General features: G+C 43.8%; 1 protein-coding gene across 1 annotated transcript in view; it reads right to left on the minus strand.

The window, feature by feature from the left end:
- LOC119445608 (L-fucose kinase-like) overlaps positions 1–11,440 on the minus strand; it is an 80,736-nt gene extending 69,296 nt beyond the window's left edge. Inside the window, exons 1-7 of the mRNA XM_037709905.2 lie at positions 11,226–11,440; positions 10,991–11,142; positions 10,183–10,233; positions 7,787–7,915; positions 5,636–5,705; positions 4,484–4,581; positions 2,095–2,175 (exon numbers count right to left, since the gene is read on the minus strand). Coding sequence (XP_037565833.1) covers positions 2,095–2,175; positions 4,484–4,581; positions 5,636–5,705; positions 7,787–7,915; positions 10,183–10,233; positions 10,991–11,142; positions 11,226–11,292 — 648 coding nt within the window. The 5' untranslated portion in view covers positions 11,293–11,440. The remainder of the gene's footprint in view (positions 1–2,094; positions 2,176–4,483; positions 4,582–5,635; positions 5,706–7,786; positions 7,916–10,182; positions 10,234–10,990; positions 11,143–11,225) is intronic.
- Positions 11,441–12,796: the final 1,356 nt, after the last annotated feature.

Here is a 12,796-nt window from a genome sequence, read left to right on the forward strand (position 1 = left end):
TGCAGTTCGCCCCGGACCGCCGGCCGACGGCGAGATCTGCCTCTCGCATGGCACAGAGGAGTTCCCTGCGGCACAGCGACGTGACCACTCGGTGACAGAGGAGTGCTCGCGGCTACGCTCTGGCATCGCCAGCAGCTTCACCGCTGCTAATCACTCGCCACCGATATCGTCGCTAGGCCTTTTTCAGTTCACTTCAAATCTGTAGCGGATGGCGCTTCAGCACGAACCGCCGACGCTCCCAAGCAGCAATGTTTTGTTACCGTCGTTGCCGCTTTACCCTCTCCTCGCAATAATTTCACACGACAAAGAAAACATGCTGATATTTGCGGTGCCACCAGCTGCGATGCGAGCATGGCCGAGCCACGGTTCGCTGTTTGCCGTCGGTAGCCATGCACTGCAGCTGAGCTTCACTTGTATCGGAACTCTCATTAGTGCTAAACGTTTCACCGTGGACATGGTTTTTAATAAAGTTAACATTACGCGTCACTTTACTCTCGCGGACATAATTTTGCCTGGAATAGAAGCTGCATAACCAATGTTCGCGTCGCCGGCCGCGGTGACGCGCCGGTGCAGCGTCGTTGCACTCTTTCTGTAGTTCTTTCGGTGGTTTTGAGTAACGGTGGTTTTGAGAGTGATGAACATCACTAAGAAATATTTGGCTTAATAAAGTTCATGTTCAATAAAATTTTAATGCTATTCCCACTGGGCCTTTTTTTTTTGCGGGAAAATTTTGTCGTGGCCATCTTGAATTTTGGTGCCGTTCCGGGATAGCGCCCCCCCCTAACTTGGCCGGTAATTTCGACTTGCTCGAGGGGGGGCGCTTGCTCGGAATTTTACGGTAAGTGATTAATAACCCAAGTCGAACAAGGCAATGAAAAGATCTTGTCTGAACTTTTAGTATACGTAATCAATTCAGAACGTGCTTTCTGAATTTTTTAATTGCGTACCGGAGAACTTATAGCAACATTTATTTTGTTGTTTGTTTCACAATGCTCGCAGCTGTCACCATTTGTTATGAAAGTTAAACAAGAGTATCATGCTTTTTCCTATGCTGTTTATTTATTTACTTATTCATTTAATTATATAATATATTACATATACTCAAATGCCTGCACATTGGAGAGTGAAGTGGGGTACATGCGTACAACAATAATAAAATTACTTATTATAAACTTATACAATACAAGTGACATTTGCGCTTGACATCTCATAACGTTGCCAAAAGAGAAAAAAAGACAAAAGAGCGAAAGAAAAAAAATAATAAATAAATTTTTAGCCAAGATTATAGTGAAAGAAGAAGCTTTGAGGTCATGTGGTATTGTGACAACAAAAAAAAAATTCAAAATAAAGTTTGGCAGAAAAGCGCATAGTCTTTGATTGACACAATATGAGCAGGAAGGTGGTTTTAGTCCTTAGTTGTATGTGGAATGAATGAATATAAAAAAAAATTCTAATAAATGAGTGGTGACACAGCATAAATTAGGAGCAGCTGAACATAAGGCATTAGCCTAATTTTAACTTAATTCATGGTGTTTTAAGTGCCACATTGCAGCTGTGAGGGTCACTGTAGAGCGAGCTATAGACAAAATGTGACCACCTTGGTCTTTTTAATGTGCATCAAAATTATCACACAAGCATTTTTGGATTCTGATGAAGTATCTCAGTATGCCAATCTGCAGCAGTAAAGCAGCACTAGTATTTTTCATGAATACTCTGGTGCCTGTTCTCATTTGCAGAAAATATTTCTCAATAAATGATGATGACCATTTAGATTCGCATGTATACATTAATTAAAGCAAGAGAATAGAGATAAAATAATCTTTCAAATGTACTAAAAGAACAATCAAATGAGTAATCAACCTTAGATTACATGAAAATGTGTGAGGCTGCACAAAGGTTGAAAAATGTCCCTAAATATGCCTTGCTGTCTAGCAACTCTTCATTTTCAACATATGCACCAAGAACGCTTATTACTCAAGAAATTAGATCCAAACAGGATGCAAATTAAATAGCATAGTAGAAACCAAACTTGATCAGAGAAAACTTTGGAAACAAAAAGGAAATTTCAACTGAGAAGTAGCAGAAAAAACTTACAACAAGAACTGTGCCATCAGTACGCATATAATTATGCAAAGCTTCTAATGTTCCACAATACAAGATGCTTGAAACGATGCCCTGAAAGAAAAATAATGGATAGTGCTACAGTCCAGAATGCAGCTTTTAAAGAGCATTAAGGTACTAGTATATCATAAAAGATGATGCACAATACTTTTCTGGGTGAAAATGTACAAGCATTGTAGATTACATTAACCTTCCCTACTAGCTTAACCTGAAAATACAAAGACATAAGTTGAAATTGAGATGTGTTGTACAGTAGATAGACAATGTGTTGCAGCAAGATATGGCATGTGGGCATTATAGAAGTTAATATATAACTCTGAACAGCTGCCCAGATAATGGAAGTCTATTCAGCTTCACACATTTGTGCAACTTCTGCAGCGAGTTCAGAAAGTTGCACAAAATGAGAAGATGTGACACTACAGACGCCTTGTGTTTAACACCTTGTGTTGATACAGGTGCCTCAAATGCATTCCTTTACTGACCAAAAATGTCTGTTACCACTGTGTATTTGTCCCATTCAGTGAAGTTTGAAGTTTGCGAATACAGTATAGACCACGTATAACGTAACCGCTTATAGTGCAGGACCGGATATAGTGCGGTCTTTTCAGACTCCTGTTAATTTTCCCATAGCACTCCATGTATACACGTATCGCTTATAGTGCAGTTGCGGGAAACGAAATACCGGTTACAGTGCGGCTGCCTGGGAGTACGGAAGTCAGCGGAGACAGCGAACGCTCCCCTCAAACGGGCGCCCCAAGGAGTGCTTGAACAAGAAAGGAAGACGAAGTGGAGGAGAAGGGCATGTGGTGCGAACGAACAGCCAGTGAGGCTGAAACCAGAATCTTGAGTGCGAGTCGTGAAATATCACGGCGCGCATAGCAAGCGAGGGCCACGAAACTGCCAACGCCGCCCAACGCTCGCTTCACGATAACAGCAGTAAATGAAACTTCAGGAAGCGGGCGGCGCCGGCACGGCACAGCGAAGGGCGCACGCGGAGACCGTGGAATGTGAGGGAGGAGGGCGGCAGGGAAGCGGATTTCGCCTCGGCAACTCCGCCGCTTTGGTGGCTCCCCTCGCCCTCCTTCGTAGCTCCCTCAGTTTCGACTGTCACCGTGCGCGCCCGCCGCCATGCAGGCGCCGCCGCTACAGACGGCCCAGGCGCCAGCTCCTCGAAGTTTCGTTTTCTGCCGTTATCAGGAAGCGGGCGTTTGCCGGCGTGGGCAGTTTCGTTGGCCGGCCTGGGACAGTGCTGCTGCTTCCCTCTGCGCCATAGCCGCAGCGTGCAAGGTCAACACGTGACTAGAAAGTAGAGGAAGCATAAAGGAGAAAGAAGGGTTCACTGCCATTTTCGACGCATGGCTACGGTAGCGTGGCTGAGATGTCGGCACGTACACGCATTTTCCGGCGCAAGGCAGAATCGGCGACCTTGCCATTTGAGAGAGGGTGAAATTTCCACTGCGTTTTTTTTTTTTCCTAAGCTTTTACTCTATGGCGGTGCCGGAGCAATGCCGGTCGGAGGCGCCGCCGCGTGAATTATTTCGAATTAATGAGATTCGACTGTAGATTGATTGCAAATGTTTTAGCCGCATTCCTCGACTGTCGCATACGCGTGGCGGCTCGGTGCACATGTTTTGCATATGTGCGGGCCTTGAAAATTGCTGCTTTGGTTATAGTGCGGTACCGCTTATAGTGCGGATATTCGAGACTCCGGCGACTTACGTTATAAGCGGTCTACACTGTACATAGTTTGTGTTGTCAATGCATTCACATAGACAATACAGTAAAGCAATTATGTCCTCAACATGCAATTTCTCTCTCTCCTCAACCATGCATCAGAGAAATAGAGAGAAATTTATTTACAGAAAGGCAGAGAGGTCAGCCTGAGCTGTAACTTGCTCTGGCCTGCTACTCTACACTGGGGAAAAGGGACGGGGAGGAAAAGGGTTAATGAATGATGATGATGATGATGATGATACGAGGAGGAGATGTGTATATACAAGTTTCCAACGTTGTGGCGTCTCTAAAGCCGTGCGTCCAGCCCAGTGGCTTGTAGAAAGACTAAAGCGGCACTGGTTATCAGGGCTGCGCTGTGTGCATTGGGCCAAGGACCTAAAAGAAACTTGTCTGATAAAGCCTCTTATCGACTTTTGCAATTGAAGAGACCAGTTTCTGCCGTTCTTGCGATATATATATATATATATATATATATATATATATATATATTGCCATGCATCAGTGTTGTTTTTGTAGCCTGCTGAGCACTTTTCAGTTTTAAGACTAAATAACAAGAGCTGCTTTTATGGCAAGTGGACACACTGAAACAGTCACATGCACAAAAAAAAAAAAGTTGAAAGCAACTTACATCACTGTTCACCTTGACAGCACCGTGATCTGCAGCATACAGGGAATCACAAGCAGAGCAAATGAGCAGACAGTCTTTGACCCATGACCAGTTGATGGCTGCAAAGCAAGAACTCAGTAATAAAACTGCGTACTAAGGAATGCTGTCCAAGCATATCAGTTTGAAGCAAGTAAAGACACCGTCACACATGGCATTTTTATGTCTGGGTGTGAAAAGACTTCAACCTCCACATCATAACTACAAGCAAGCAGTGGCGCACCGACGGGGGGGGGGGATTCGGGGGTTGTAACCCCCCCCCCTGAGGCCGACTTAACCCCCCCTTTTGTTTAACCCCTTTTCTTTCCTTACACATTTGAGTACTGCAACTAAGATGTAAGATGCGCAATCGTCTGCACACTCGCAAAAAGCGCATTTTTTTCACAATTTCCCGTGAAGAAATCGAAATTAGTGCTGTTTAGATGGTATTGGCAAACTGTCAACCCCCCCCTGGCAGAGATCCTGGGTGCGCTACTGCAAGCAAGACAGCTTGCTCAAATCTTGGAACCTCGATAGTTATATTTTGCTCAGATGTAAAAACACTTAAAAATAAAATTGCTCTAGCGAACCTCAACTTGTAGCAAGGGATACTCAATACATGCAAAAGTGCTGAAACGAACATACTTTATAACCATTCTGTGCAGCAGCTCGTTGTCTCCTTTCTTCGAAAAATTAAAATAAATAAATCAATCCATCAATCTGGACAGCCCAACTTTGCAAAAAAGGCAAGTAAGGCATATCAGGGCAATTTATTTAAATCAAACTGCATAAAAATTCTACATTTTAACAACAAAATCCTGCACCTTGCATGCACTGCCCATATAGAGAAGAGCTGATAACTTGTATAGGACCGGACAAGGAAGCCTTTCTAAAAATCTTTTCTAAATAAAATGTTACCTCAATAAATCAAATATAACAGATACAGTCAGCATATCATCTCAGTCTAGAAAAATGCATTTAACAGTATTCAAAAGGTAGTTCAGTCATTCAATAACTACGGCACTATGGCAGCATACTGATGACATTTACAGCTGAGAGAATGGCATACATAGCGAGCAATACTTTAAGCTAAGATCCAAAAGGAACCAGACAGATACTATGTAAAGCTCGTCATACCGACATCCCTGCACGTCAAAATCATGTCAGTGCTGCAGACCCAAACTCCTGGAGGACCATTTTCTTGCATCTGTCCGTCAGAAAAGTACAGTGAGCTTGTGATGCATTAGGAAGAAGAGCAAACTCAGTCCATTGTAACACATAACAGAACCTTTACATAATTTGCAAGTGCGCTTTTCTGCACTGCACATTTGCCCAACTAATGGCGGTACTGGTCATTGGTCAAATGAAGTGCTAGCTGTAGATGCTGGGGCCTGTCTCTTGCACATAGTTTTATCAAGAGAGCCAAGTCTACATTTTTGATCTCATTATACAAGCAAACTACGTTTGTACATGCTGTTTGAAAAGATGGCTGCACCACGATTAGTTGGGACAACTGTCTCGCAGGAAAGCTAGCTTTGCAATTATGAAAAGGGTCTCTTGAGTCCCTTAACAAGCTGTAGTTAATCCTTCTATAAATCTTGTGACAGGGCAAGGTTATTTATCTGTAATTACTACATACAGAAAGTTGCAAAAAAAAAACTAAACACATGGACAGCCACATTTTGTCGTTCTGTCATGTCTTTCAGTTTGAGTCTTAATGAATAAAGAAGAGTTGTGACAGGTGTCCAATAATAATAATAATAGTAGTAGTAGTAGTAGTAATAATAGTAATAATAATAATAATAATAATAATAATAATAATAATAATAATAATAATAATAAAAACGTCAATACAGTAAACTTTGATTAATTCAATTTTGGTTGGATACACAGAAATGGTACGAGTTATCAAGTAAAATTAAAGGGCACCCTAAAATTTTCTACCAAAGTGTGCCTTTACTCACCGGAAAAAAAACTCTTGGTGGGGTTCTGTGATTAAATAATGAAATGGACACTGTGCAAATGATCTTGCAAGACTGTGATACCGTCTTATATGTTCTTAGTTTGCAGAGAACTGTACTGGGCAATGAAATATAGCAAAGTGGGAAGCTGGGCAAGTTGGTTGACATTCATTTTGCTCACAGCACAACAGGAAGGCAAGCAGACAGAAAAAGTATGAAGGCACTCTAGTTTCTATTCTGCGTGCTTACACTGTTGTACTGCAAGCAAAAAGCAATGAGACATACTGTCACCATTTCTGATGGGACACTAAAGACTATTGCAGGCAGAAGCTGGGTGTTTTATTGAGAGGCTCAGTGAAGATGTATTGTGTATAAAGGTGTGACAGGAGCTGAGATAGTGGCGTTCGGTTATTCAAAGCATATGTCAGTTGCTGTTGCACTGAACAGCTCAGAAGGCTGCCTTGCATCCCATGACACACATTAACCCTTTGAGGTGCCAATTAAATGTACCAATTGTAAATTAGGTTTCACCACATTTCTTGCATTTTCAGAATCATGACTAGTGAATAGCTGCTGAAAGAAAGAAAATTTTTAATTCTTTCGCGAGTTTCATCAAGTTTAGAGAATCTGGACTCCATGCGAGAAATTTTTGCAAGAAAGTGAGACATGACAATATTAACTATTTCACGTCTAGGGTACATGGAAAGCACCTATCTAGCCACTTCAAAAATATGCCTGATGCAAGATTTTACACTGCGAAAAACAATGAAAGAAGTCAACCTGCTACATGACGACATACCGATACCGAGAGCAAACAATCAGCCGTCTATTTTCGAACTCATTTTACTGATATACTTTACACTTATGATTCAAGCTTGCCGAACAGTTCCAATCATAAGTGTTTTAAGATGTATATGACACATTTTAAATATCATTATTTTCAACAGTACTTTTGCTTCTGATGCACTATCTAAGCGTCCAAAACTGTGTACACAGCACCTGAAATGCTTAATGCTGTGCACCCTACCTGACACTGGTTCCCTCTTATTCTAATTAAGCGAAATTTGGCATTTCATGGCTATTTCAAATGGCTATTTTGTACATAAATTTAAGGGCATCTGCTAGTATGTACATGTGAACACAATTAAATCAAGCAGTGAATTAATGAGTTTGATTGTAATAAACTGAATCACCATCCCTACTACCATAATGCAACACAATGCAACTATTCAGGGTTCAAACAATCTTTTTCACAGATTATTGTTGCAACAAGGTTTTTACAAAGTGTGATCTGACTATACACAACAGCAAGAAGGTAACTGTGTACCTGAGAAGTAATGCTCAATAGATTCTCCAGGTTGGTAGAGTGACCATTAATTTGGTCAATGGAAGCAGCATGAATTCCCGGTACACTCATAAAAGCCTTTCCACATGGTTCCAGAGCATACTCTCTGCCCTGCAGGGTTATAAACACACATGAACAGATATCTAATAGTTTTGTCAATGGTGTATATCAGCTTTTGAAGAAGCTAGGCAGATCTCAGGAACTGTAGGAATCAATGTTATGCCAAGCATTTTGAAGGTAGCTGGCTATCGAGCATCATTTGGGGTTCCAGAAAATGTTATCAGATTGTCCAACGTGTCCTGGTAAGGTGAGCAATTGTGTGCGTGATGCAAGTGTGCGTGCGCGCGATGGCAACCGTGAGGCAATGGCACGACAATGATGGCTTGATGGGGATGATGACAGACAATGATAGCAATGGCAATGGCATGAGAATTGATTTACTATACTCCAGCAAAGAAACATTACAACTCTTCTATTATGACATGGGCCAATCCTAAAGGCGGTACAATGTCACATAGCATATCAAATTGTTAGTTGCCATCAGGGAAGAATGGGGAAAAGTGCACTCTTGCATTTGCCATCAGGGAAAGATGGGGAAAACTGGTGCACTCCTGCATTTATAGGCAACTTGTTTTATGCAACGCGACACATATGATGGACTATGGCAAGGTTGACAATAATTCAGAAATTCCATTCCTGCATCTACAGCCTACTTGTTTCTATTTTGCACAAGAGCAGTGCGGCACCCGCCGCGGTGGCTCAGTTAGCAAAGGCGTTTCGTGGCTGAGCACAAGGTCACGGGATCGAATCCCGGCCGCGGCGGCCGCATTTCGATGGAGGCGGAATGCAAAAACTTTTGCCCGTGTACGCGCTTGCGTTGTAGTGCATGTTAAAGAACCGCAGGTGGTCAAAATTAATCCGGAGCCCTCCACTACGGCGTACCTCACAGTCAGAGCTGGTTTTGGCACGTAAAACCCTAGAAAGAAGAAGAGCAGTGCGGAAGCTGAAGTTCTCGTCATCTCATGACTTATTTGAGCTAGCAGCGGCGAAGGCCTCGCGACATCCTTCGCAGCGCGGCCGCGGCGCGCGTCTTCATCCGCTTTTCACTACCGCGCGCACATCCGGATTATTTTTTCGCTAGTGAGCTGGTCGCCAACAAATTGCCCGCCCATCGCGATGTAGCCGGTGCTCTTCATCTTCGACAGCTTTGCACTGAGTCAAAGCGAAACTACTGCTTACCGCAACCGCTGCGGAGAAAACCGCGGCCGTTATCGACGAGATCATGGTCGGCGACCTTGCGCAAGTTCAGAAGGCAGGCGGCCGACGCACTCACCAAGTCAAAACAAAAACTGCCCTTTGCTGCAACAAGTGCGCACGAAACCGCGGTCGCTATCGACGCGATCATGGATGGCGACTACGCCGCTGCGAAAGGCACGCAGCCGACGCGCGCACCGTCAAAACGAAACTACTATTTCCGCAACCGCTGCTGCGGACGAAACTGTGCTGGTTATCGACGCGATCATAGATCGCGATTACGCACTTATGAAGGCACGCGGCTAGCCGCCAACGCGGTGTTACGCGCGGCGATTAACGCAAGAATAAAGGCTTTGAGGACACAATTAGGCACGAAGAGTTCCGGCGTTGCTGTCAGTCACGTATAGCGTACGACTGCCGCTGAGGACCATACCAATGAGGACTGCATCGCTTCGTTTTTGGACGCTAACGCCGTTTTAGCTCTTTTGCGGCGCGCACTTGTCTACAGGAAACTGGAATGTGTGCATGTGCTCTCAGTTTTCTAAGCAAATTGTGGCTATGCAATGTGACGCATGCGCCGATCATCCTGAAGCACAAGTTGGCACGAGACAAATATGCATGCGCCTGCAGCCTAATGGGTAGAGCATTGGGCTATTGCACTTGGGGATGCCGGTTTGAATCCCACCATCAGATACAAACGTACTGAAAAGTGGCTGGTATTAGGTAAAGAATACTTTGCATTAAAAAATGGAAGTGCAGCACTGATATACATCAAAACCTAGCCCTCTCACTTTTCAGCAAAAGCAAGCGTATGTGAACAAATGAAACCTAGTATAAAGCCAAAATCTATATGAATTTTACTACAATATACATATACAAGCCCAAACACAAAGGGAAACCTCATATTGCAACGATTCTGTTCCGATTCTTTTCCTTTTCAACTTCACCAGTGGTCCCAGAAATGCTCCGCTTGCTCTATAAATACAACGATCGGCCAGTCGTGAGCGGTGTGATAAGGAAGAAATAGAATTGAGGAAAAAGAAATGTTACATTATAACAGCCACTGTACAGAAAATGATTAGAATGTCATGTTGAAAAATTAACATTACATAAAGATATCTTACGTGATGCAGTATCAAAATCCGGCTTTTTTCAAGTACATCTGGGTACACTACCTGTAAGCAAATAGCAACATTAATAAGATTAACAGCAAGATCTCGCTACTGGGCTAAGATACAGCCGTTATAAATACTATCGAACTTATGTTAAGACGACGGTGTGGCTAAGTCCACCAGCTGGAATGTATTCGCCACGCCCCCTTTTGTGCACGCAGTTGCAGGCAGGGCCGGTATTTTGTAGCGATGCCTTTCATGTAATAATGCCTTTTCGCGCTTATCGCGCTTTGTCAGTGGTCGGAGCGACGGTCCGCTCGCGTTATCAATGGGATCAGCCGGCCGTGAGCGGTGGATGATAAGACGAGTAGAATAAGCCATAATGCCTCGCTAAAAAATCGCGCCCCAGTGGCAAGGCACTCACACTTGTTGCGCCACTACCACACCTTACTTGTTAACAAAACAATAGAAAATTTCCATTTGTTAAATGTGACTGTGCCACAGCAAGTTCTCCTGAAATTACAATAGAAACTTCAAAGCTCCTGCACCCAAGCAACCAGATGCTACAGGATAACGGTTGCAGCTGTCAAACATGCAGAAAATCACTACCAGTTAGTGTGATACTGAACAAGGCAATGCTAAAGCTAGGGTTCATTTTTACCGAGAGAATATTTCAGCGTACAGTACGTGCGATCGCCAGTGTACGGCATTTAACCTGGAAGCTCTCTATGGTATCTCATTAATTTATTAAAGGAACATATCGCACCACAATAATGCATAAACTCTGTACAACAGTGTCGAAGTCTAGTAGTTGACTTACTGTATATCCATTATGTGCACTCAAATATTCTGTCACTACGAGGAGTGCATTCAACGTAGCAGCTCCGCTGCCGATGTTACTTGCAGGGTCCTCGACCGTGAGTATCTTGGTCGATTTAGAAATAATATTCCGAGCTTGAAGTATCCGGAGTTCTGGAATAGATGCAAATGATGCTTGGCGTCTGCAAATTGATGAAAGCGGCAACAAACACTACACGACGGACGCGTAGCATCACCTGATTCAATTGCAGTCGCCCACTTCAGAGATGAGCAAGTGACCACAATGCAGTCAAAGTTTGACATTATGCTTGCGTTACTGAAGGAGCCCAAACAGATCTCAATGGTTCTTGCTTAAATAGCACATGACAACAGATGCTGGACGCCTTAAGCACTGCTGCAATATCACTCGGCACAGCACTCTTGACAGCTTTCGTCGACGACGCGCGCATCGACAAGTGCTTTGTATTGGCTTCGACATGGCTTGGATTAGATATAGGCTACAAGGTATATCTACCTTGTAGGCTAGGCGTACAAGAGGCATCAACTACGTTAACCGCGTCAACGCGCCAATAAATGCACCAAGCTGCAGCGGAGCGCCACAAAGATAATTTATGGTGTTTATGGTGCGGCGTACAAAACACAAGAAACAAAACGCATTTTTTTTCGCGTTCTTCTTGTGTCCGTGTTTTCCACCCCTGCCTTTGCGCACCAGGAATACCTACCAACTTGCTTAGCTTTCTGTCGTTCTAAACATACATTGTCACGATGATACGAAGCTCATGAACAGCGCTTCATTAAAAGAGAATGGTTTCATATCGCTTCTTAAATTGGCATGAGTCAGCCACGGCGCAACGCGTACCTCTGCATTCGTTTCCCCTTCGCAGCACCGTCGGCCATGGCGTATTTTCGGCAGCTGCAATCGCTTGCCGGCGCTTTTCTTTATTCTATGGGCGCTTGCAGTACGTCAAAAAAAAAAAAAAAAATATGCCATCGGTGTCGGTTTCTGTTTGTGCACTTGGAATCAGGGCGAGACAGGCAGCTACCCGCTATTTGAGGATTGAGGGGGGAAATGCTTCGCTCTAGAGAGAGAGAGAGAGAGAGAGAATAAACTTTAATCAAAATAGTGAGCCGTGCTCCCTCAAGGGCTGAAGAAGATAGCGCTAACCTTTCCTTTTCCAAACGAACCACTTAGTAGTACCAGCGTGGGTACCTGAACGTAGCTCCTCCGCTAGCGACGCTTCTGTGTCCATGGCAGCGAGGACGGTGCCTGCGAAAGTACGATATTTTCCTTCTTTCAATTCTCGGTTAACTTGCGCGACGTTCTGCATATGCTGTACCCTATTCAAATCGATGTGTTCAGCCGATCTATTGTGCTCCAACGAAGAAACTTGACAACTTGTTCCTTTAACTTGTGCCGATCCCGAAGGTACTCTGGGTAAAGTGGACAAATCCCCTACGCAATTCCATGTCACATAGACACCTACGTACAGGAAAGTGCAAGGTTGAGGCACAGAATGCTTCGAACTAAAAAAAAAAAAAAAAAAGGACACTTTCTATTTTGAAGGTTACAAATGGACTAGCTCATTAAATGGCGGCTAAAATCAAGTCAGTATACAGATTATTTGACTAAAGTTTAGTGCATATGTTATCAGGCGCGGATCCAGGGGGATGTCCGGATGTCCTGACCCCCCCCTCAGATTTCTGCATCGCCCCCCCCCCCCCCCCCTGCTGACACGGGGACGGCCCTGTCGCAAAAAATATGGCCACCAGCATTTTTCAAAAGTATTTTCGCGGAAATACCAGTCGG

This window comes from Dermacentor silvarum, chromosome 1 (assembly GCF_013339745.2).
Source record: "Dermacentor silvarum isolate Dsil-2018 chromosome 1, BIME_Dsil_1.4, whole genome shotgun sequence".
NCBI classification, from domain to species: domain Eukaryota; kingdom Metazoa; phylum Arthropoda; class Arachnida; order Ixodida; family Ixodidae; genus Dermacentor; species Dermacentor silvarum.